Source organism: Gossypium hirsutum, chromosome A05 (genome assembly GCF_007990345.1).
Source record: "Gossypium hirsutum isolate 1008001.06 chromosome A05, Gossypium_hirsutum_v2.1, whole genome shotgun sequence".
Classification (NCBI taxonomy): domain Eukaryota; kingdom Viridiplantae; phylum Streptophyta; class Magnoliopsida; order Malvales; family Malvaceae; genus Gossypium; species Gossypium hirsutum.
In genome coordinates, this window is record NC_053428.1 from 95869002 (window position 1) to 95895094 (window position 26093).

The following is a 26093-nucleotide window of genomic DNA, read 5'->3' on the forward strand; positions in this document are numbered from 1 at the left end:
GGGATAGACCTATCTAAGGCAACCTTAAATAGGTTGGGATAGACCATGTCTAAGGCAACCTTTAAAAAATATTGGGATAGACCCATCTAAGGCAACATTAAAATGGTTGGGATGGACCTTGTCTAAGGAAACTTTTAAAAAAGGTTGGCATAGGTCCATTTAAAGCAACCTTGGAAAGGTTGGGATAAATATTGTCTAATGAAACCTTTAAAAAAGGTTGCGATAAACCCATCTAAGGTAACCTTAAAAAGGTTGAGATAAATCTCGTCTAAGGCAACTTTTAGAAAAGGTTGGTATTGACCTATCTAAGACAACGTTAAAAATTTTGGGATAGACCTATTTACAGCAACATTAAAAAAGGTTAGGATAGACCTTTTCTAATGTAACTTAAAAAAAGTTGGGTTAAACCCGTCTAAAGTAACTTTTTTTTACAATGTTTTCCCTAATTTTTAAGAGCCTATTTTGGTGAAATATAAGCAAATTTGTATGCATTGGGTTTGGAAAAGTTTGAATCAATATTAATTGAACAATTAATTAAAATAAAAAGATCATATAAATAAAAATTATCATTGAATAATGTAATTTATATACAAAATCCTAATAGTCAACAAGTTGAGAACATGTTGCCAACATATTTCACATGATATCAAAAAATTATACAACATCCTAATAGAAATAGTCAACACGTTGCAAACATGTTGTCAACTTGATTCCCATGATATCAAAAAATTATACAAAACATTTTGTCGACTTGATTCGCATGACACCAAAAAATTATGAGACAACTACATTCATCAACAACTATAACATATATATGTAATGCATAATATGCAGCAAGCCTCATTCATCATCATTCGAACTGAAGGCTTTATCATCATGTCGGCTACTTTGAAATTCAACTACAAAAATATCAATGTACATTTTGTATTTAGACGAGTAAGATGAGAAACAACATGAAGACATAGGAAGAATATTTTAATATTAACCAAAGAACCATAAATTGAAGCTAAATAAAGAATATTCATCAGTACATCTACTAATTATTAGTTGAGCAAGCAATGAAGACATCAAATAAAAACCCAGCATTCAATTACAACAATCAATGTCTATTAAACCATTAACAAACTTATTGACAATTTAGTTATAAAATAGTCACCTTACTATGCTTACTATGAAAAACCTTGTAACTTACTTGACATTCCTTTTGCCATACACTCATTGATGAGAGCCTCATACTTTTTCTCACGAGCATCAAACATATCCATGAACTTTGCCTCTCGAATTTCAGTTAATTTCATAAATCTTTCTTCTGCCTCAGCTATCAAACGAGCTTCTCGCTCTGCAACCTCCATACGAAATCGAGATTTTGCTTCCTCGAGTAGAGTTTTCTCTCGAACTGCTTGTTCAGCTTGAATTGTTTGTATTTGCTCGACATGCTTAGCATTCATCTCTTCAATTAATGTACTGATGGCCGATGCATATTAGCTTCCTCGAGTGACTGACCCATAGCCAAACAACCTGGATTTGGTCATCCCACGTCCATATCCCAACATTTTTCCATTCTTGTCAGGGCCGAACACTTGTGTATAGACCTCGTTTTCTATTGCAACATTATCTTGAGGTGTGGAAGAACTCTCAGGTATTGGCATATAGTCTTTAACCATCTTGCATGCTTCATCCTACAGTTCTCTTTAATTAGAAAAATGTATTTTGAAAAATAAAAAAATTTATGTCAAAATTAATATAAATAAATAAATAATACACATTTGTTTCTTACATAAACTTGTTCTGCTGCATCACTGCTGAAATTGTCAGTCTCATCTTTGCGCAAATGTTGAAACCTAAACTGCTCCAAACGCGACAGTTCACGGCCTTCCTTCTCAGCCTATTATAGAACAAAACAATAGTTGTTAACAATATTCACCAATGAGTGCAGAATAATTAATATAAGTTACATATTGATTAATATGTAATACTTACAAACTGTGCATTGAGGGTCGCATATCCTGTACGACCAGCAGTGTGTGGATAACGCACCTTTGTTCGGGATTCTTTCGCCTTTTCTGATTGTGCCTATTGTTTAAATTAATGATAAATAATATAAGAGTAATCGGAAAGCTAAGTTTATTATGAATCATTCAACATATGCAGATTTATGCACCCCTACTTTTATCATATAGTAATTGGAAGCAAGCAAAATGGGACATTTAGTGTAATAAAAGTGCATACCGTAGCTTGTGGTGTTCCCCATTGGTCCACTAACCACTTCCATTGATCATCATGCACACCAGGAGGATTGTTTTCGTATATTGCTTCAATCGATCGACCTTCTTGGACCATCTCTTTGTAGTATCTAGTTTTCAAAGTCAATTTAAACTCCTTCTGGAGTTTGCCAACATGTGAGAGGATGTCAGAGTCCTCCACCTTACCTTGGAGATCAAAATTTTCCTACACATATAACAAAATAATGTAACAAGTACTCATTACATACAATTTCAAATAATGCAAAATTATTGCAATAAATTAAATTAGAAAACGATTATGTGCTACATACATGAACGATTCTCAATATGTTTTCTAACACATATTTAGAAAGATGTTTCCAATGTTTTGTATTTAAAGGACAGATAGAACCAGTCCTTGCAATTGTACCGAGAAATTCAGCCAATTTGGACGCTTCCATCCCAATAGGCTGGCCATATTGGTTCGCATCTACTACTATACGAGTTCCAGGTTAAAGATTCCATATATCATTCATGTTTGTAGGCCCTCGTTTTCTCTTAGTACCTTTAGTAGTCTCTATCAAAAGTAACAATTATATTTTAGATATGAAAATCGAAAAAAAATTATGTATCAATATGAAAAAATAAATATAATGCAGGAGCAATTTATGAATATGGTAAACAAAGAAAAAAAATACCAATATTATGTGAGAAACCTTCTCTAGAATTAGGTGAGAAGAAACAAAGGAGAATGTTATACTAAAATCATATCCAATTTGGAATCAAAGAACAGACTCTTGCCAATTTTGTTGCTGAAAATTAAAATGACAAGAAAAAGATATTGTGGTGTGATTTTTATAGAAAGAATAATACTCGTACACCTAAAAGACTTGCTAAAAGATCCATACAAAACTGCCCAACTAGAAGACAGCTGGGCCTTTCAAATGACCAATGAGGAATGTGGGCAACAAGCTTCTCTGGAAACACTGCCACTCACTAAGGAGCAATTAAAGCTACTGCATAAGCTTCTCCAATCTCAACTCCAAACCAGTAAACCCAATCCATGTAATCCTACTAATTTTTTTGGAACATTTTTAACAACCCATCATGGTGAAAAAGTATAGTGTAGCAGAAGACAAACAGGAATCTATGAAGGAAAGAAAACAAAATAAAAAATTTGTATAATAATCAAGTGCAAAAGAATTGCAGCGAAAAATGGTAACAAATAGAAAGATCAGTGGGGAAAAAAACCAAACACAAAGTACATTAGTTGAAAAAATACCAAAGAATAGTGCTGGTCAATTTAAAATTTATTTTTGAAATATTGCTTCATTCCCAAATTTAATATCTTAAACAACAAAATCTCATCAATCTTATTGAAAAAATTTCATTTATACTTGCACTGTATCCAGTGTACTTTGATAAAGCGAATTATGGTTTTTACTTTTCATATCATTTATACTTTTAATTTTGTTAAACCAATTTATGTAATATTTTTAAAATACCACTTAGAATCTATGCCTAAAGCAAATAAAAAAAAATCAGCTTTCTTTAAAGCAATTTTAAAAACGTTTTTATTTGCTTATTCCACTTTTATTAGCAAATTCCAGTAGGGGAACTCAGTCACGCAATAAAGGATGGAAAAAGAAAAGCACTTGGGACTTTAGATTTAATTTTTCACATTAAAAAAATGATTATAAGTGCGAAGAAAATTATTGTAATGCAAAACCAGACAGGTCCCTCTACAAAAGCCAACTTCTTATTCTTTTTCTACTTTTGAAATAAATTAAACAAGGTTAATTATAATACTCATAATTAGAGAAAGAACAAGTACCAGAGAAAGAATAAATACCAGCAGAAGGTAATAAACTAGCTTAAAAGCAGATAAATAATAAGTGAGAATGCACTAGAGGTACCAGCCGGAGTTGCAGGTACTTGTTTTGCTGATTGAGTTAGAGTTCCATCTCCCGCGCTTTGACTATCGGTAGTAGCACTTCCCAAGGTGTTCGAACCTGTCGAAGAACCCCTCGTAGAGAACCGTACACCTTTTAATGTTCGCTTTCTGTGATTCATTTTCCTAGAAAACAAAGTGGTAATGGTTAACGATGAAGCACCCAGCAAAGCACTGAAAAAGTCATGGGTTTTGAGAAGGAGGAAAAACTGGGAAAAATCTGAATTTTCAACTTCCTTTTGCCGGGAAGCTTGAAACCTACCGAAAATTTGGAGCAAGGTTTGCTTCTTTATTGACTTACCTTTTTTTTAACTTTTAGGGTTTGGCTGACAAATTCAAAGTAAAAAAGATGGAGAATGTCACTCTATTGGTTTTTATATACAATTGAAAATAATCACTGCAATTTATTAAAAGCAGGGCCTAAACAAACATAATAAACCAAAAAAACATAAAGCAAAATAAACAAGAAGACCAAATCAAGCCCAAAAAACAAAACAAATAAAAACAGGCTAAGGAAATAAATAAAAAGACCAAATCAGGCCCAAAAAAAACAAAACAATAAGGGAGTATCCTTACCAAAAATTTTATCATGTCACCGTATGTGATCTAAGTCCAAAATATAATCACTGGACTCATGGAAATTATATGCAAAAAGACACTCTTGTATTCACAGCATTCACAACATAAGCAAACTATACCATACTGCAAGTAATAAATAATTTATCTAATAAGGAAGACGTGCTTACCCTTGCAGCCACCCATGTTCATATATCAGTTACATTCAGATAGACCACAAGCATAATTGCCATTGTTTGGATAACAATGTAGAAAGGCAGCTCTGCTAGTGTCAATTACAGCAATACTCTCCTTTGGAGCGGATGATACTAAAATACCATATCCCAGATTTCCCTCTCTCAGAACCTGTTTTTAAACCAATGAACTTGTTTCTGTTAATTATTTTTGAACACATACACAACTCTCAAGAGTGTCAATGGTGTTGTAATTTATATCTTACCTTAAATGCATCTTCATCTGTCCGGTCATCTCCAACATAAATGGGAAGTACATCATCATGATTACTAAGCCCTAAAGCATTTGATTTTGCTCACTATTAATTCATTATTATGCATGAAAAACAACATATGCCATGACAGTGAAAATAATAAATAATAAGAAGACAGTCTAGAAAACATACTTACCAAGTGATTCAAGTAGAAATGTGAGAGCTTTCCCCTTATCCCAGCGATCACAGGCCGTACCTCTAAAACCTAATTGCATAAATTTTAAAAAATAAAGGAATAATATTATAAAATAACACAAACAGAAATCACAACATACATATCTAGCACAAGCCACAAGCAGAAAATGAGTCAAAAATAGGAGATTCATATTGTCTTTAAAGATCACCTTCCGACCATTAGACAATCGTAGACGAGGGTTGTTTCTAATGACATCATGAACACATTCTGCAACTATTTTCCAATTCTGGAAACAAATATAAGAATGTGTTAATAAAGTATGCAAGGAAAATGGACATGCCACTGAGCATCACTTCCAAAAGATAAAATATTTCTTATACCAAGGAAAGTATCTACCTTCTCGTCTACATTACGGTAATGGACAGAGACACAGAACTTATTGTTTTCAACTTTTGCTCCTTTAATTTCTTTGGTGCTGTTAACAAGTGAGTTAAAAACCTGTGATGAATGAAACTCCACATTAGAACAAAGAGGAAAAGGTGAAGGGCTCAAAGTATGGCACTCGGGAGACATACATATCTCGTCAATCATAGGTAGGAATTCACTAGCAGGCTGGAATAACTTTACTCGTTTTCCCTGTGCATTAAAGAGAAACAAGATTAAGATATAATTTAAGAGAGAATGCAAAGTCACAGGGAATAAAAAGATTAAGAGATTTGAAGACCTAAACCTGCTTGCTTATCAGTAGATCTAATGCAATTAGGAGGATCATCAGATGCTTCTCTAACAGGACCCATGATGTCCATTCCATGACTTCCCGTGTAATAGAGATCTGTTAGTCCTACAAAATCATATACCTGAATATACAAGGGCATAGAACAAGATATGGCCAAAACTAAAACCCAACAAAGAGGCAATCAAACACATAAAATAATCTAAATATATTGAAGGTGGCAGTTGGATAAGTACGCATGAAAAACAGTGGCAAGGAAGATGTCAGAATTACTAAAATGCTTTTTGATCAAAAAATTATTAAAAAACATGATCCTTAAATCACCTTGTCACGGCTTCTTCCACTAATTATTGCTGTTGGGAAGTATTTTGCCACTTTTGCTATAGCAGCTCGCATCTGAATAAAAGGCTTTGGTTAGTCTATCATGAGCAACCAAAAGGAGAGGAATTTTGACTAAAAGATTTTATATATGGTTTTGTCAGGCAAACCATTTATTCTTACATCAATAGCCATAAAGGCAAAATCTGGGTTGTCCACAATTGGTGAAAGAGTCCCATCATAATCCAAAAACAATGCTATTCTCTTGCCTTTGGCAAAATTTGTAATTTACTCAAAAGATGATAGTGCAGAGGGATACTTAGCCTGTAAAATCAGAGAGTAAAGTACATAGAGCAGATCAATAAATCATCCACTTGTATCAAAATTAAACTTGGGTAGAAGTAAAAGAGAAACAATACCATCCATGTGCGATACGCAACATCTGTATCAACTGATACAATCTCATGGTTGTAATCCCTCGTGCTTGTATGACGAGGGGATGAGGATTTCATAGCATCCAGCCAGCTGCTGGCACGAACATCATTAAGAATTCCACTACTTCTACAACAAAATTAGCACATCACCGGCAAGCATATCTAATATTCAACTAATGCTATTAAGTAAAGAATTAATGGTTAGTTGGCTTCCGAGAATGCTACCGAGGCTCAGGGTTATGAAAAAGTTCAGTAATCTTGAACAAAACCAACTGACATCTTTCCCAATGAAATCAACTCCCTCAATTAGAACTTTATCGTGTTTTATTAAACGAAAAGAAGAAAATTACAAAGATCAACAAAATTAATAGAGATTATAATTTGCTTTTGGGGTTGCTTTCATTTTCGGGAATCCAAATATTTTTCGATTTATGAGTATTTGAGACCCCTACCATGCTGAATGCATTTTAGACCTACATAATTTAACATATGCAAAAAACTTCAATGTTTAAACGAAAAATAGCTCATTCTATCCCTTTCCAGTAAAAGTTTTCATATGTAAGAAATGAACATTGCATAGTACACCAAAATGGCTATATTAAGCCAGCAAATACAACACAAAATGCAACGGTACAAGAAAACAAATCATTCTACTATACTGCAATTAAAATGTCAATTACACTAAATCTTTGCACTTCAAAACATCATTCTTGTTCAAATTAAAACTAAAATTATTAAGTTATAATATGATAATCATACTGCAGATATTCATCATCTTTTACAGGGGTTTCAACACTTAGATTGAACAAATCTCTTGGCTTTATTTCGATAACATGGAGCCATCTTTCATTCTTGCCATCCTTTACATAAAATACTTGTTTCGCTTGAGAAGCCAGTATGTATGGATCATCTGAATCACAATTCCCTGTATGGATAAGCTCAGAAAATTTCACCATAAAAAAACCATTTGCATCCTTCTTCATACTCCTAGGAGATTTAATATTCACCAAATCACATCTAAGCATGATAACACAAAACCTTTCATAATAGTTTAGCTCAATAATTTCAATGCATTTGCCATAATAGTTTCTCCCATCAGCAAAAACCATCACGCCACTATTTTGAGACATGCGATGCTGCTCAAGTTTTTTAGTATGGACCCTAAAACCATTAATTATAAGCCCATCATATGTGGAAACCACCTTATGCGGTCCTCAAGCAAGAGCAATTGCATCAGCATCAACTTGTTCAACTTCCATCTTTGGAATCTAACCATATAGTAGGAAATCAATTAATTCTTATTCTATGATCAAATTTCTACAATGTTCCCTTATTACATAAATAATACAATAATTTATTTTAATAGTGATAATTTACCTATTTCGCAAGCCATGTTGAGAACTTTTCAACCAACAATTCGTCCTCTGTGCGTTTACTAATTTGAATGCCACCATAAACAGCTCGCTCAGTCTCCAAAAATTCCCTATAATATATTCAGTATTTTGCGGAAAATGTTGTCAAAATGTATACGCATTATGTGATAACTTTATTTGTCTATTGGTTAAGAAAAAGAATCGAATGACAAAATTTTCCTCAAGAAACTCACTGACGGTATGGTGATAACTTATCGCTATGCAATAGAACATAGCGGTTTGCTTGTGCAAGAGACCATATGTCCAATATCTTTGTGTTCTTGGTGCCAATTGGACGTCCTTCAGAAGAGAAAATGTATCGTTTTTGAATATTCCCATCATTCCTCGAAGGACGGGAAAATATAGTCTCAACATCAGAAAAATAACGGGAACAAAATGTAAGACATTCTGAAACTATGTACCCTTCAGCAATGGAACCTTCGAGATAAGCTCTATTTCGCACCGAAGCTTTCAATCCCATAAGATACCTACATCACATGCATTTATTTTTACATACTTATTCTATACTATATTCAAATAATAAAAATATAATATTATGAAATATTATTGATATATTTCATATACCTTTCGATCAGGTACATCCACCTATATTGAACAGGTCCACCAAGCTTAATCTCCGTCGGCAAATGAATAATCAAATGAATCATGATTGTGAAGAAACTTGGAGGAAATATTTTCTCCATTTCACAAAGTGTTAACACGACTTGTATTTGAAGTTGATCAACTTCTTGTGGATCAAGACTTTTTGCACATAATCTCTTGAAGAAATCTGATAGATTTGTAATAACACTTAGCATCTTCTTTTCTATAACTCCTCTTAAGCATATAGGAAGCAAATCTTGCATGAGAATGTGACCGTCATGACTTTTAAGGTTGCTCAACTTGTGATCTTTCAAATTCCCGCATCGAGATATGTTTGATGCATAACCATCGGGTACCTTCAAGTTTTTCAAAATGGAAAGAAAAATATCTCTTTCCTTTGATGCAAGAGTGTAACACGCTTGCGGTATGTACTCTTTCCTGTTTCTCATTTTTGGATGAAGATCACTTCGGATGCCAATATCTTATATGTCCTTGCGTGCCTTGATATTATCTTTCCCACCGCGTGAGAGATTTAGAAGGGTGCCAACGACATTGTCACATACATTCTTCTCGATGTGCATGACATCCAAGTTATGTCGAAGTAAATTGTAACGCCAATAAGGCAAGTCGAAAAATATACTCCTCTTCTTCCATAAAGTCTCATCTTAATTTATGAGATTTGCTTCATCTCCCTCTACCACCAATTCTTCAAAGTTGTTAAACAAATCACACCCATCGTCTACATCGAGTTCTGCCGACCCTTCATCTAGTTCTTCTCTATCCCTTTTTCGGCCTTTTCCATAAATGAAATTGACACCTTCAACTTCCCTTAAGATATCTTCCCCGAATCGTGGTGTAGGCGCTACCCCAGACTTATAGTGCCATCAAATTTATGACTCTGTTTTCGAAATGGGTGTTCAGCTGATAACCATCGATGATGAGCCATAAAGCAAAACTTCCGACCATACCGTAGCCATCGAGAATTAGTTTTTTCAGCACATACTGGGCAAACAACACAACCTTTTGTACTCCACCCTGAAAGATTAGCATAAGCAAGGAAATCATTGATTGTCCAAAGAAGACAAGCCCGTAAAGTGAAAGATTCGGAAGCTGATGAATCAAAAGCATCAACTCCTGTCCACAATTGCTTCAACTCTTTAATTAAAGGCTGCATGTAGAAATCAATGTCGTTGCCAGGTCCTTTTTCACCAGGGATAACCATTGAGAGTATCATTGATGATTGTTTCATGCATGCCCAATGTTCTAAATTATAAGGAACAAGAAGTACGGGCCATGTACTATGACATGTACTCATTGTTCAGAATGGATTGAATCCATCGCTAGCCAAACCTAGCCTAACATTGCGAGGATCAGATGTAAAATCAGGAAACCTCTTATCAAACGCATCCCAGGCAGAACCATCGGTTGGATGTCTCAATATACCATCTTTGGTTCGTCTTTCTTTATGCCATCTCATAGATTGTGATGTCTTAGAGGATTGAAATAATCTTTTAAGTTTAGAAATCAAAAGAAAGTACTGTAATACCTTCGCAGGCTTAGGACGGCAACAACTACTATCAACTTGTTTATCTGCATCCAACTCATTAGAAGATTGCCACCTTGAGCTTTTACAAACAACACAACTGATCTTTTTACTAGCATCGCCCCAGTATAACATACAATCATTCGGGCATGCATCAATCTTCACATACCCAAGATTTAGTGCAGAAATTTTTTTCTTCGCTTCATAGTATGTAGTCGGGATTGTGTTTCCATCTGGAAATGCCTCATTTAAAAACTCCAATAAACATGTCAAAGATTTTGCTGACCATCCATAAAGTGCTTTGAAGTGGTAAAGCTGAAGTAAGAATGAGACGCATGAGAACTTGACACAACCGGGATAGAGCGGAATATCACAATCATCTAGAAGAGTAGTTTCTCTCTTAGCAGTCCTTTGGGCCTCATTAACATCATACTCTCAACCATTATTCTGAAACTTGCTTGAAACTCCATCAAAACTCTCATTAAGAGTTAGGACGTTGATACCTAGAGCATCCGTTATGAGATCTCTTAAATCGGCTTTGTTGTCACAAGTAGAAATTGACGGAGAAGTTCTCACTGTTTGGTCAGTTTGCACCGATGTTCTTTCAATAGATTCTTCATGAAAAATCCATTGCTTGTATTCTTTTATTATACCATGTAGACTAAGATGCTTACCCACAATATGTGGTTCGTGCAATATCCTATTATTGCAATGATGGCACGGACAATAAATTTTTCCGTTAAAAAGTGATTTTTTAATTGTAAATGATAGAAATCTTTCTATTCCAGCTAGGTGATTGGTGCTAAATCTTGGAGCATCCATCCAACTTTTATCAACCATCTGTTAAAGTAATTAATATTAAAATAGAGTATCTATTAATGCCTAATCCTAAGATTTATGTGTGAAAAGAGATGAGCTTTCTGGTGAACTAACAGCAGCCAAAACTACCTAATTAATGGTATAAAACAAAATATATTTTATATGGATGACTAATTCACATTCAAAGTTAAATTTCCTTCGTCAAGTCCCTTAGGGCATCATTTTGCTGAATGCTAACCAATGTTGACTATTCTAAATATATACCACATCAAATCCCATGCATAAATATAAGAATGTTAAATTAGCTTAACTACAGACGACAGATAGATAAAGCAGATTTTGAGAAATTAATTACAGATTGAATTCATGTTAGAGCTGGTTAGCTTTTTGGCCTCTTAAATTACATTGGGTTTAGTTTTTTCCTTTAAATACGGTAACATATGCAGATAACATGTGCCAATGTTCTGCATATATTTTGTGTACTATATTCTGGTTGAAATTAAAAATAGTTTCAGATTCTGAATATCTAATACATTCACAGATCATGCCCCAGCTTTTGGGTTTAATTCCATTTTGAAGATTTTTATTTACTCTTGTGGTGTTGTTTTTTTTTCTGTGTTCTAATTTTTAATTGATTTCTTTCGTATGCAATCATATGTGCAACATGTTAGCTCGGTATACAAAGAAAGGTCTACTTCACAATAGGGGAGTGCTTGCGATTATAATAGTTTATTTGCCTGTAGTGTTTCTCATACTAATGGCCTTTCGCTTTTCTTTCTAAGAAGAAAAAGAAGAGGTACGTCTCGCATTTTTTCTGTACTAGCTTTTTTTATTCAAATTTTAATCGTTGTCATAGGATATAATTTGAAATTGAATTGACAGCAGGAAGAGCAAGAAAAAGCAAAAATATTTTTAGCTTTACCTCATTCAAAGACTCTTTAGGTGAAAAAGAGATTGATGAGAGCAGAAGAAATGGAGATTTACCCTACTTTGATTTGGGCACCATAGCCGCTGCCACTAATAATTTCTCTTTTGATAATAAACTTGGGCAAGGTGGCTTTGGCCCTGTCTACAAGGTAGTTTTTCTCAAAAAAAACATGTAGACGTGCAATAAAACTCCTTATCTGTACTTGAAGGAAAATTCTTTGTATTTGCAGGGTGTGCTCTTAAATGGAAAAGAAATAGCAGTGAAAAGACTATCAAATTCCTCAAGTTAGGGACTACAAGAGTTTAAGAATGAATTGTGCTAATTGCAAAACTTCAGCATAGGAATCTCGTACGGATACTAGGATGTTGCGTTAAGGGTGAAGAGAATATGTTAATCTATGAATTTTTACCAAATAAAACCTTAGACTTTATCATTTTCGGTATGTCTTCTTTCAAATTGTTGATTACTTATGCTAACAACTTTTGTTTTAAGTTATGCATGATTCCTTTTAAAATTTGACTTTTGATTTTAGATGACTCAAAAAGATCACTATCGGATTGGAAAAAGCGTTTGGAAATTATTTGTGGAATTGCCCGAGGAATGTTGTATCTCCACCATGATTCCAGGTTAAGAGTCATTCATAGGGATTTGAAAGCGAGCAATGTATTACTAGATGATGCAATGAATCCAAAAATTTCTGATTTCGGCATGGCTAGAATATTTGGAGGAGACCAAATGGAAGGGGATACCAGACGTGTAGTTGGAACATAGTAAGAATTCGGTATGAAAAGTTTGGAGAAATCTGCTACAGGTTTCGAACTTGTTCTTACTATTTCATTTTTGTTGTATGATTTTAGTGGTTACATGTCGCCTGAATATGCAATGTGTAGACACTCAATTTTGCCCGGGCCCAGAAATAAGTCCAAAAACAAAAATAATAAACCCAAAAAAATGAAGTCCAAGTTCAGTCCAAAATTACAAACATATAATTTGGCCCAATCGGAATGGCCCATTACTTGAAAAGATTTAAGGTCCATCTATAAGCTTGACTCATATGGAAATATAATCTTCAATGATATGCAATCTTAGATGTGATATGCAATCTTAGATATCATACAATCTTAGATATGATTGCAATCTTAGATATGATATGCAATCTTAGAAGATATGATATGAAATCTTAGAAGATATGATTTTGTAATCTTAGACATTTAATTTGTAGATATCTTCTAATCTTAACCGTTGATGTAATTGATCTGTACCGTTAGATTTGGAGAGGCTCAACTATAAATAGAGGCCTCTCCCCTCATTATAAAAACAACTTGACTTCACTTGAGTTTTGGGAAGCAATACGAATTCTTAAGAGCATTCACTCAAATTTCCCTCTTGCGTTCTTATTTTCTACGGTTTGTTCTTATTTATTCTTTGTTCATTTTCGTTTTCAACCTTTTTTTATTTTGATTTAATCCCTATTTCCTTGATTTTTAATTCTCTTTTATATTTTATTTTTTTTAATAATTTTAGTATTATATCAAACTATTTTTCATTAAATTCTATATTATTCATTGTTTTAAAAAATATATTTCATTTAATTGAAAAAGTTTTTTCTTAAATAAGGCAATGTTTGGTGTTTAGAAATTCGGGAAATAGTGCCCTAACATGATGGGTTGCGATTTTTCGTTTGACTAAATAACCAAATATCCTTTTAATAAATTTTCAAAATCATGAGATAATTTTAGTTACGAAGATTTAAAACATCGTGTCCTAACATGCTGGATGTAATGTTTGTATACTTTCGGAACAAAGAAATCTCAAGTTTCAACTTTAAATTGTTTAGGTTTTAAAATCTTTTCAAATTTTCGACATTAGGACAATAAATAATCAATTCGGTACCAATTTTGGGCGTTACGAGGGTGCTAATCCTTCCTTGTGCGTAACCGACTCCCGAACCTATTTTCTTGAATTTCGTAGACCAAAATGTTTTATAAAGGTAATCCAATCACACCTAAAAAGGTTGGTGGCGACTCCCATTTTCATTTTTTAAAAAGTCAAACCCTATTTTTCAAACCCCTTTAAAAAAATGGTTTCGACAGCTTGGCGACTCCACTGGGGACCTATAAGAGAGTCAAGCCGAAAATTGATTATTTTCTGTCTTAATGTCGGAAATTTGGAAAATTTTTAAAATATGTCATTTTTGCATGTGTTAGTTGCATATGTTTGTTATTGTTTACGCACTTATTGCATTTGCATGACCGTTGTGGTCACACCCTTAAGTGGGAGTGAGAAGCTATGCTTTCATGAGATTTTCACCTCCGCATAAGCTAGTGGATTGCTTCCGGGATACATCCGTACCTATCTCTTCGTGAGATTTTCATCTCCGCATGGCCATAGGGAAATGTGTCCCCTTAAACCGAACTTGGTCCATATGAGCCTATAATTGGTGAGGATCGAGGAATCTGCTGGTTCAGGTACCATTGCTTTAGAACCGAACTACATATAGTGAACTTTAAGTGCTTGCCCCAGGTAGTATGATGATGACCTTTAGTGCCTACCTTTAAAAGTTCTTATTTATTATATTTTTTTATATATGTGACACTGACTTGTTTTTCTTATTTTGCTATCATTGCATGTCATTTATCATTAAAAGATACCGATTCAAGGTTCGATTTCTGAGTTAGAAAGTTTTGTAATAAGGAACGAATATCTTAATAAAGTAGAGGACAACTCTTTCGTTTGTGCTTGGTCAGAGAAAACCCAGATAGAAAAAGGAAATAGTGTCATCGAAGGATACACATTAGAATTATGGGACTACACTCTCATTACTGTGATGCAAAATAACCTCCAAGAGTTAAAGGAAATATGGGATTAATGGAGTAACGAAGCCAAGCAGTTGTTCTACAACAGTTATGGGGAATTGCAGTATTTGCTTGACATGAAGATAGATGAACAATTCAAGGTGAGCGTGGGGAGTACTGATGGAAACTTCTACCATTACAGATGAAGATAGTCACCTCATGGATGGTAAGGGTTTAAGACCTACAAAATTGAATTGGATGGAAAGAATTTTGCTTATGATGGTAGAAAGGCTCACTTACTATAGGACCGCTACCAAACAACAAGCTGGAATTTACTGTGGTACTTTAGGATGTTGTACTTATCAGAAATAATGGAAATGAAAGCCCTGATGGCCGGGACAACCCAAATGAACATGAAAGAAAGAGATTAAAGAAGATCGTATCGTTTAAAGACCTTTAAAGTGGATATTAGCTATGCTACAAAGATACCCATGCAAGCAATTCGAAATGTTCTGTGGAGGCAAAAATTTAAAGACTCTCAAGAAGCACTGAGGATGTTTGATATCATTTTAAGGCAATATGCTGTGAAGCTAGAATGCCTACTTGATCGCCAATCTTTCTTTCAACGTAATCAAAGCAACTTCACGACATTGGAGAATGTGTCTTTGGCTGTAGAGCTTACTTCATAGGTGAAGCCGTAATTCAAATTCAAGAGATAGCTGATCATTTACAGATACTGGTAGAAAGGGCAAGCACGTTGAGCACCAATATGAGCTATAGTCAGATCGTGGTCGAAAGTTAGCTTTGTTATGAGATAGGGTTAAGACTCTGGGCCTACGGGCGAAAGCGTATTTGTAATTCATTTTATAAAAAGATTTTTGTTCCTTAAATAACATTTTCTAAAATAAAACTGAATCAGAATCTATATCCTTTTGCATTCATGCATTTGCATCTAATAGCATCTCATCGCATCATTTGCATTCAAAATTATAAAAAGACTCTAATTAGTTAAAGTTATCAAAAAGAGAAAGAAAAAGAAAGAGAGAGAAGAGGGTCACGGCTGAGTGAAAAAGAAGTTGAATGGGAATTAACGACGTTCCCTTACATATCCCCGACTTTTGTGTCAGGAGGGATAGCTTACCCGGAGAAGGGGGTGTTTGGAAATGAAAATCATCAATGAGGAAGGGATTGAACAAAGAAACCTTGAGGGTATTCACCCTTATGAACCGGGAAGTTCTTTAAACAATTGGACTGCAGAAGAACTTCCTGTAATCTTTAGGAATTTTACGGATTAATATTTAGAACACTCTTATTGCTCTAAAGCCTAGAAGTAATGAGATTTCTTTTGAGAAGTGGGCTCATGTTCAGACATTTTTATTTTCAATAAAACATACTTTTATTATTTATCCGAGTAAATACTCTTTCATTCTGATTCTTTTGACCTTTGGCATTCTTTATAAATTTTCATTTCATGTAAATAGTCATTCTTGAATTCATTTATTCCTTGTATATTCTTTTGTGTGCCTATCATAGATCCCTAGATATCAATGACACAAGTAACGATACTACAGATTCAGAGTTCCTTTTGAGTGCGATATGCGTTTAGAGGAATCTTAGTACTTTGAAGGTGACAGAAATTGTGACTTGTTTCTGAATTTGTTGAAAATGGTTTATACCCCATGAAATGGTGGTAGGAAATATAGCCTTAGAGGAAGGAAAGATTGTGAAATTGGAATTAGCTGAGGAGACAAGACAAGACCTTGTTGAGACTATTATGGGAATTCAAAAATGTGGTCCAAAAACGCATGCAGGAGGATTTGCAATTCCCAGAATAAACATGAGGTTTTGGGGCACTGTTGGTCCACTATGAAAAGGGATCGCATCAGTTGTACAATGAATGCCAAATTTAAGAGAGTCAAGACTTATAGGGCATGTATGTTATGGGCCCGAGCTCGTCAAAAGTTTCAAGCTGACTCATCTTTGTGGACATCAACTACTCCATTAAGAGGGGGAGATAGCTTCATATGCCAATATTACAAAGTCAAAAGTCATCCATTTCAAAAAAAAAAGATTATATATAATTGTACAATGCCAAAAGTTTGCAGTCTTTTCAAAGATAATGCGCCATACCACAGTACAACAAAGGTTGCCAAAAGAAAAGAAAAAGAAGAAAAAAACAAATTACAGAAGATGACCGAGACTGGTAAAAATTGGCATAAGAAACTACCGCCTACTCTCTATGCTTACGCTGGGGCAAACAACTTCAATTCCAGTTGTTTCAAAGGTTCCAACCATCATCCTTGGAATGGGTGCATTGTTTGGCTTTCCTGAGCAGTCTGATGTGCCGTCAATAGCTGCGATGGTTAGCTCTAGGCGGTGGCCATTGATTTTCAGCTATGGGGCATCAGGCCGTACGCAGTCTTTGAAGCTTAAAATGATAGATTCTTTCTTCAAAACCAGCTTCTAACAAAGTGGATGACGGTATCATGAAGGAAGCTCTCTTAGACTTCTATACAAGTTCAGGGAAGAGGAAACCTGATCAAATCATTATTTTCAGGAATGGGGTTAGCAAGTCTCAATTCAATCAAGTTTTGATCAAGTTGTTGAGGCTTGCAAGTTCCTTGACGAGAAGTGGAACCCTAAAGATTGTGGTTATTGTTGTACAAAAACCATCATACCAAGTTTTTTTTCAGCAGGGATCTCCTGACAATGTGCTACATGGTACTGTCATTGACAACAAAATATGCCATCCAAAGAACAATGATTTTTACCTTGGTACTCATGCTGGAATGATTGGAATCACGAGGTAGACTCACTATCATGTTCTCTTAGACCAAGCTGGGTTTTTGGCTGATGATCTGCAAGAGTTTGTTCATTCTCTATCCTATATGTATCAAAGGAGCACCACAGCCATATTTGTTGTGGCTCCTATTTGCTACACTCATTTGGCAGCTTCACAGTTGGGGGCAATTTATGAAGATTAGGGATGCTTCAGAAACATCATCGAGTCATGGTGGGATGTATACTCCGGGAGTAATCTCTGTACCTCAGCTTTCCAGGTTGAAGGATAAAGTCAACAACTTCATTCTTGTCTGCTGAGAATCATTGAACCATCTTTTTGTAGGGTTTGACAAACAACAGCCAGGACTGGTGCTGGGGCAATCCCTTTCTCATGGGTTTATGAATCAAGATTTTACCTCCAAGCTTTGATGGAGTCAAGAATTGAATACCTATAGTAAACTTAACTTGAAAGTATTCATCTTAAGCAAATGTACCAAAAATGGATGACACAGACTTATGGCAAAGAAGGTTCGTCCAAAAGAATTTCATAAAGGAAACCTTGTGCTGAAAGATATCCTTCCCATGCAAAAGGATGCCGAATTGGAAAGGGCCATATGTTGCGAAGAGGGCTTTCTCTAGAGGTGCACTGATTTTGACAAGAAATAGATAGGAAGAATTTATCTGATCAAGTGAATTCGGACTCGATCAAGGAGTACTTTGTCTGAAGGAGAAGGGAAGCCAAGGTGAAAACCCGCAAAGGGCACTTTGTGACTTCTATTTCAAAAAAAAAAGAGAAAAAAATAAAAAAAAAGAAAAAAATTGAGAGGCCAAGGTGAAAACCCGCAAAGGGCGCCTTGAGACCAAAGGGGTTTTGAGTTCAAAACCCGAAAGGGCAGCTCAAATTTGGAAAGTCATGCAGTGACCTTGTTATACCAGATTCGACGAGAAGTAAAGTATGTTACATATCGAGGCATCAACGAATTACTTTGGATCTTTTAAACACATGTTGAACTCAAAAAAAAAAAGTCTTCATGGAGCTGGTGTATAAACGCTCAAGCGGCGATATCTAGGGCATCTAACTTTTGTCCTGCTTGCTATCTTTAAATTCTCTTTCTTCTCAAAGATAAGCTATCAGATTAATTTCCTTTGTATTTTTGGACAAATTCATTCAAATTTAATTATCCTCTGGATCTATTTATTTGTCCTCTATTATTCATAAAGTGTGTTGCATAGAAATAATGATTGATGAACTAAATATCTTTACAAACGAAGTTTTGCATATTACTCTGGAAATTTCTAGATAATACAAGAAACTGAAACAGGACAATTGTTTAAGAAATTCCTATATGTGAGAGTCGGATGTACTCGGGGAAATTGAAATTTCTTCTTTAGTCTAAATGATGATTGGATAAATCAAAAGATTCGATCAGAGGATCATCTTACAGACATTTTCAGTGGGTCATAATATTTGGAGGCTGAGTAGGAGTGATATTTGGAGAGAAACAAGGATGAGCTACGACGAAGCAATGAGTAGTGACGTCTAGAATAGGGGTCATATTCATAAACATTTTGCATTATAACAGGTTTAATTAGGAGCATTTGTCTCATTTCGATCATAGCATCCTAATCATTAGGCATGAACTCATACACATTATACAGGTCATATCCTTCAAAGAGAAAATGAAGATTGGTGCGCCTTAACCCCCTAAGCAGTAGGGTAATAGGCTAAAGCATAGTAGATCTAACCTTCAAGTATTTACCCTGAAGCAGATCCAAAATGATTTGGCGTCTTTGTATTGTCAGGGAGCAAATCGAAGATACCAGATTTGGCGTCTCTGTATTGGCAGGGAGCAGATCGAAGACATAGTTGATTTGGCTTTCACATGTTTATGTTGAAGAAAATCTAAGATGATTTAGCGTCTCTGTATTGGTAGAGAGCAGATCGAAGATGACTGATTTGGCATCTCTGTATTCGGCGGAGAGCAGATCGAAGACATAGCTGATTTGGCTTTCATATGTTTACGTTGAAGCAAATCTAAGATGATTTGGCATCTCTGTATTGGCAGAGAGCAGATCGAGGATAACAAATTTGGCATCTCTGTATTGGCAGAGAGCAGATCAAAGATGACAGATTTGGCATCTCTGTATTCGGTGGAGAGCAGATCGAAGACATAGCTGATTTGGCTTCCACGTGTTTATGTTGAAGCAAGTCTAAGATGATTTGGCATCTCTATATTGGCAGAGAGTAGATCGAAGATAGCAGATTTGACATCTTTGTATTGGTAGAGAGCAGATCAAACATGACAGATTTGGCATCTCTGTATTCGGTGGAGAGCAGATCGAAGACATAGCTGATTTGGCTTTCACGTGTTTACGTTGAAGCAAATCTAAGATGATTTGGCGTCTCTGTATTGGCAGGGAGCAGATCAAGGACATAGCTGATTTGGTTTTCATGTGTTTACGTTGAAGTAAATCTAAGATGATTTGGCGTCTCTGTATTGGCAGGGAGCAGATCGAAGACATAGCTGATTTGGCTTTCACGTGTTTACGTTGAAGCAAATCTAAGATGATTTGGCGTCTCTGTATTGTCAGAGAGCAGATCGAAGATAACAGATTTGGCATCTCCATATTCGATAGAGAGCAGATCGAAGACATAGCAGATCTAACCTTCGAATGTTTTCACATCGAAGTAGATCCAAGATGATTTGGCATCCTTGCGTTTACAAGGAGCAGATCGAAGACATAGCAGATTTGGCTTTCACGTGTTTACGCTGAAGCAGATCTAAGATGATTTGGCATCTCTGTACTGTCAGAGAACAAATCGAAGAAACAGATTTGGCATCTCCATATTCGATGGAAAGCATATCGAAGACATAGCAGATCTGACCTTCATTGAAGCAGATCCAAGATGATTTGGCATCTCTGTATTAGACGGGGAGCAGATCGAAGACACAGCAGATCTGACCTTCATTGAAGCAGATCCAAGATGATTTGGCATCTCTGTATTAGACGGGGAGCAGATCAAAGACATAACAGATTGGACCTTCATTGAAGCAGATCCAAGATGATTTGACATCTCTGTATTAGACGAGGAGCAGATCGAAGACATAGCAGATCTGACCTTCATGTGTTTACATCGAAGCAAATCCAAGATGACAGATTTGGCATCTCTATATTAGACGGGGAGCAAATCGGATATAACAGATTTGACATCTCTGTATTATACGGGAAGCAGATTGAAGAAGTAGATTTGGCGTCTCTGTATTAGACGGGGAGCAGATCGAAGATAACAAATTTGGCGTCTATGTATTAGACGGGGAGCAGATCAAAGATAGCAGATATTGCCTTCCTGAGTTGTAGTGAAGCAGATTGAAACCGTCAAGAGGCTATTTAAAGAAGATCAAGGATCAAGAACTCAAGACTTGGCGAGCCCGGGCAAAATTGGTCCTTTTATAGTCTTTGCTCTATTCCTGTTACACAGCAATGGGCAAAGAGGGGCAGCTGTAGACACTTAATTTTGCCCGGGCCCAAAAATAAGTCCAAAAACAAAAATAATAAACCCAAAAAAAATGAAGTCCAAGTTTAGTCCAAAATTACAAACATATAATTTGGCCCAATCGGAATGGCCCATTACTTGAAAAGATTTAAGGTCCATCTATAAGCTTGACTCATATGGAAATATAATCTTCAATGATATGCAATCTTAGATGTGATATGCAATCTTAGATATCATACAATCTTAGATATGATATGCAATCTTAGAAGATATGATTTTGTAATCTTATAGATTTAATTTGTAGATATCTTTTAATCTTAACCGTTGATGTAATTGATCTGTACCGTTGGATTTGGGGAGGCTCAACTATAAATAGAGGCCTCTCCCCTCATTGTAAAAACAACTTGACTTCACTTGAGTTTTGGGAAGCAATAAGAATTCTTAAGAGCATTCACTCAAATTTCCTTCTTGCATTCTTATTTTCTACGTTTTGTTCTTATTTATTCTTTGTTCATTTTCGTTTTCAACCTTTTTTATTTTGATTTAATCCCTATTTCCTTCATTTTTAATTCTCTTTTATATTTTATTTTTTTAATAATTTTAGTATTATATCAAACTATTTTTCATTAAATTCTATATTATTCATTGTTTTAAAAAATATATTTCATTTAATTGAAAAAGTTTTTTCTTAAATAAGGCGATGTTTGGTGTTTAGAAATTCAGGAAATAGTGCCCTAACATGATGGGTTGCGATTTTTCGTTTGACTAAATAACCAAATATCCTTTTAATAAATTTTCAAAATCATGAGATAATTTTAGTTACGAGGATTTAAAATATCGTGTCCTAACATGCTGGATGTAATGTTTGTATACTTTCGGAACAAAGAAATCTCAAGTTTCAACTTTAAATTGTTCAAGTTTTAAAATCTTTTCAAATTTTCGACATTAGGACAATAAATAATCAATTCGGTACCAATTTTGGGTGTCACGAGGGTGCTAATCCTTCCTTGTGCATAACCGACTCCCGAACCTATTTTCTTGAATTTCATAGACCAAAATATTTTATAAAGGTGATCCAATCACACCTAAAAAGGTTGGTGGCGACTCCCATTTTCATTTTTCAAAAAGTCGAACCCCGTTTTTCAAACTCCTTTAAAAAAAATGGTTTCGACACAATGCATGGACACTTTTCAATGAAATCCGATGTATATATTAACAATGTTTGAATTTTGAATGTCTCGAGGAAAAGAATGGGGGATTTGATTAAGTTGTTGATATTAACACACCATGATGACAACAGATTAATTTGCATGTATGAGAATGACAATTCGTGAAACTAAGTTCTGAATAGTGATTATACAAAAAGAGTATAAAACTTTTTTGGGTATTACTGGATTTTTCCTAGTTTAATTAAAGATCCGATTATATATTTGTTCAAGCCATTGATGAATAAGTAAAGAGTGTGATTTCACAAGTAGATGAAAGAAAAACTAGAAGAAAATAGGGATGGGTTCCTTACTTTATCATAGGAGACTCGTACAAGCCATGAAATAATCCCCACTTCTTAGCAACTTGAGCAGTGACAGGCATCAGCTTTGGCTACCCGCCTGAAGTCCCACAGCTGCATTTGATCAAACAGATGATAGAACTATTAGAAGGAAGCAAACAATGCCCCAAAACACACAAAACCAAAGCAACAAATTCATGCATGCCTTAGAAAGAACCCTGTAATGGGTTCAGCTAAAAGGAAAACAAAAACAAAATTCTAAATTTATCAAACCGCACTTGTACAAGGAAAGTGGCCTTAAATATATATCAACTGTAGATTAAATGAAAACAGCCAAGTGTTCAAGTAATTGAAAACTATTGCCAAACCCTAAATATATATAAACTGTAAATTAAAGAAAATCAACCTCATTTATCATTTAACACAAAATCGAATCAACCATACATACCCATGAAGATTGAGACAAATCTCAACAAGTCGAAACCGATTCACCAGCTTCTACCACTGTAGGGTCAAGGATTTCAGGGAATCAGTAAGGAAGGCTTTCAAAGAAGGTACCATGAAATGCCAGTAGCTGGAGCAAGTGGTGGAAGGCATATGCACCAGTGCCTGGAGCAGGTTGTGGACGGCAGATGCAATTGGTTTTCTTTGCCCAACAGGGTTTGGAGTAAATGTTTTTTTGTGGGTAAGAATGAAAATAAGTTTACCAATTGACCACTAATCCCATGCCATGTCAGCATCATTTCAGTCCTTTTTTTTACTAATTATTTATTATTCAAAATTTTTTTACTTTCTTTAACTAAACTCTTTATTATTTAATATTATCATACTAATAAATGTAGTATTCAAACTTTAGAAAATTTTAATAATTAACTTTCATTTTTTTAGTTAAATTTGATTCTCAATTTTTTAAAAAGAGTAAATTTATTTTTATAACATAAAATGTTAACTAAAATAATAAATTATTAATAATTTAAATTTTTTATTCATTTATTATATATATCATATAAGTAAATAATTTAAAATTTTTATTCATTAAATAAAAATAAAAATTCAAAAAATTATACAAATAGTTCGTAAAAAATAATAATATGAATAACATGGATTAACATGCATAATTACCATGTTTAAAATTTTCACATTTTAATTAGTTTTTATTAAAATAATAATGATATTTAACTTTTTTTAAAAAGGATAATAATTACATTTCGAAATTTAAAAGATTAAAATCAATTGGATTTAATTAAAATAAATAAATGAAAGCCAAATTGATAAAAAAATTAAACATTAAGAACTAAAATTTTCATTATGACTTTAATATTTAACTCTTAATCTTCAAGTAAATATACAAAAAATGCAATGTGTCAAGCTTGGCATTGTTGCTTCAAAGAGAAAGCATTTATCAAAAGCTCAGAATTTATCTAACAATTCGATCCTTTTTACAAAATTTCATTAATGCATTAACGTTTTATCCAAAGAGAATAAAAAAGATATTCTTCTTGCCCTAATTTTTTTACCTTTTTAACCAAAGAAATGGATCAATATAATAACAATATTTAATTTGCCAATTTAATTAAATGATGCCTTAGACATATTGGACAAAGGTAACTCTTAACCCTAAACCCTAACTGAACCCCACAACCTAAATCCTAAACCCTAAACCATACACCCTAAACCCCTTATATATGCATACACCAACCCTTATACAAAGAGTTGGCCACAATGTATGTTGGCAAATCTATCCCAAAACTTAGGAAAGTGTCAGCCCAAAAGTGTACGTAGGGATAGTGTTGGATAAAGCCGACTCTTATTTAAGTTTTGCCTTAAGCATACATATCCCAACCCTTATACAAAAAGTTGACCAAAGCGTATGTCAGAAAGTCTATCCCAACACTTAGGAATATATATATATCGTCTTAGGACTGGACAAATCCAACTATTATTTAAGCGTTGACTTAGGCATACATATTCCAACCCTTATACAAAGAGTTGGCTAAAACATAAGTTGGCAAGTCTATCCCAACACTTAAGAAAGTGTCGCCACAATAGTGTCGTCTTAGGACTACACAAAAGCCAACTCTTATTCAAGCGTTGCCTTAGGCATACATATTCCAACCCTTATACAAAGAGTTGCCTAAAGCGTATATTGGCATGTATATCCCAACACTTAAGAAAGTGTCGCCACAATAGTGTCGTCTTAGGACTACACAAAAGCCAACTCTTATTCAAGCGTTGCCTTAGGCATACATATCCCAACCCTTATACAAAGAGTTGCCTAAAGCGTATATTGGCATGTCTATCCCAACACATAAGAAAGTGTCGCCAAAATAGTGTCGTCTTAGGACTACACAAAAACCAACTCTTATTCAAGCGTTGCTTTAGGCATACATATCCCAACCCTTATACAAAGAGTTGCCGAAAGCATATCTTGGCATGTCTATCGCAACATTTAAAAAAGCGTCGCCATAATAGTGTCGTCTTAGGGCTAGACAACGTCAACTCTTATTTAAGCGTTGCTTTAAGCATGCATATCCCAACTCTTATACAAAAAATTGGCGAAGCGTATGTTGGCCAGTCTATTCCAACACTTAAGAAAATGTTGCCCCACAAGTGTCGTATTAGCACTGTTTTGTTGTAGTGTTTTTAATTTTTTATTTTCTTTTTCTTCTTTTCATTTCTTCACTTAATATTTTTCTAATATACTTTTATTATTATTACCCTCATTGTGGTTTATTTTATTGCTTATTTATTTATTTCTTTATACATACTTTTTTGCATGTTTCAAAGTTTAGATTATTATTATTATTATTATTATTATTATTATTATTATTATTATTATTATTATTGTTGTTGTTGTTGTTGTTGTTTGTTGATGATTATTATTATTTATATTATCTTTTCTATTATCATTATTATTATCCATGCATATTAATATTTTAGTTTGTTAATATCAATGTTATGTATTATATTGTATTATGTATATTACGTTATCATTACACCAAACTTGTGTCACACTACTATTATTCATCGAGTACAACTCCATTCACGTTTTTAAATGATTTTTCTTTAAAACATAATCAATTAAACGTATATCATTTTAAATATTTCATTAATTTAATCCAAATTCATACAAAAGGGAAATTTTGAAAATAAAGCAATGCTTCGTGTTTGGAAATTCGAGAAATCGTACCCTAACTTACGGGGTCTCGATTTTCTTGTTGGACCTAAATAACCGAATATCTTTTTGAATTTATGCGATTCGATCAAATAATAAAATAAAAGGAAAGCTTGTTTTCGGGGATTTAAGGTGTTATATCCTAACTTACAGGATACAATCTTTTATTTACTTCTA

General features: G+C 34.3%; 2 protein-coding genes, 1 long non-coding RNA gene and 1 pseudogene across 5 annotated transcripts; 1 reads left to right on the forward strand and 3 right to left on the reverse strand.

Annotated features, from left to right (window-relative positions):
• Positions 1-553: 553 nt before the first annotated feature.
• LOC107957123 (uncharacterized) lies at positions 554-4426 on the reverse strand. 3 transcript variants are annotated; one of them, XM_041114161.1, is made up of 6 exons: positions 4139-4426; positions 2555-2799; positions 2230-2448; positions 1981-2073; positions 1778-1885; positions 554-1679 (listed from the first exon to the last, which is right to left on the reverse strand). In XM_041114161.1, exons 2-6 carry the CDS (start codon positions 2681-2683, stop codon positions 1482-1484), a joined length of 747 nt encoding a protein of 248 aa, XP_040970095.1. In that variant the 5' UTR covers positions 2684-2799; positions 4139-4426; the 3' UTR covers positions 554-1481. The 3 variants fall into 3 exon arrangements, with proteins under 3 accessions (XP_040970095.1, XP_016748051.2, XP_040970096.1); XM_016892562.2 differs by lacking the exon at positions 4139-4426 and having other exon boundaries at positions 2555-4128; XM_041114162.1 differs by lacking the exon at positions 4139-4426 and having other exon boundaries at positions 2653-4127.
• On the reverse strand, positions 4161-23414 carry LOC107957124 (trehalose-phosphate phosphatase A-like; annotated as a pseudogene).
• On the reverse strand, positions 6982-9321 carry LOC107957122 (uncharacterized). Its single transcript, XM_016892561.2, has 4 exons — positions 8855-9321; positions 8464-8757; positions 8235-8340; positions 6982-8125 (listed from the first exon to the last, which is right to left on the reverse strand). The coding sequence occupies exons 1-3, from the start codon at positions 9319-9321 to the stop codon at positions 8235-8237; spliced, it is 867 nt and encodes a 288-aa protein (XP_016748050.1). The 3' UTR covers positions 6982-8125.
• Positions 12229-13064, forward strand: LOC121229557 (uncharacterized). The gene is made up of 3 exons (XR_005927313.1): positions 12229-12310; positions 12392-12932; positions 13020-13064. It is a non-coding gene; the product is annotated as an uncharacterized lncRNA (long non-coding RNA).
• Positions 23415-26093: the final 2679 nt, after the last annotated feature.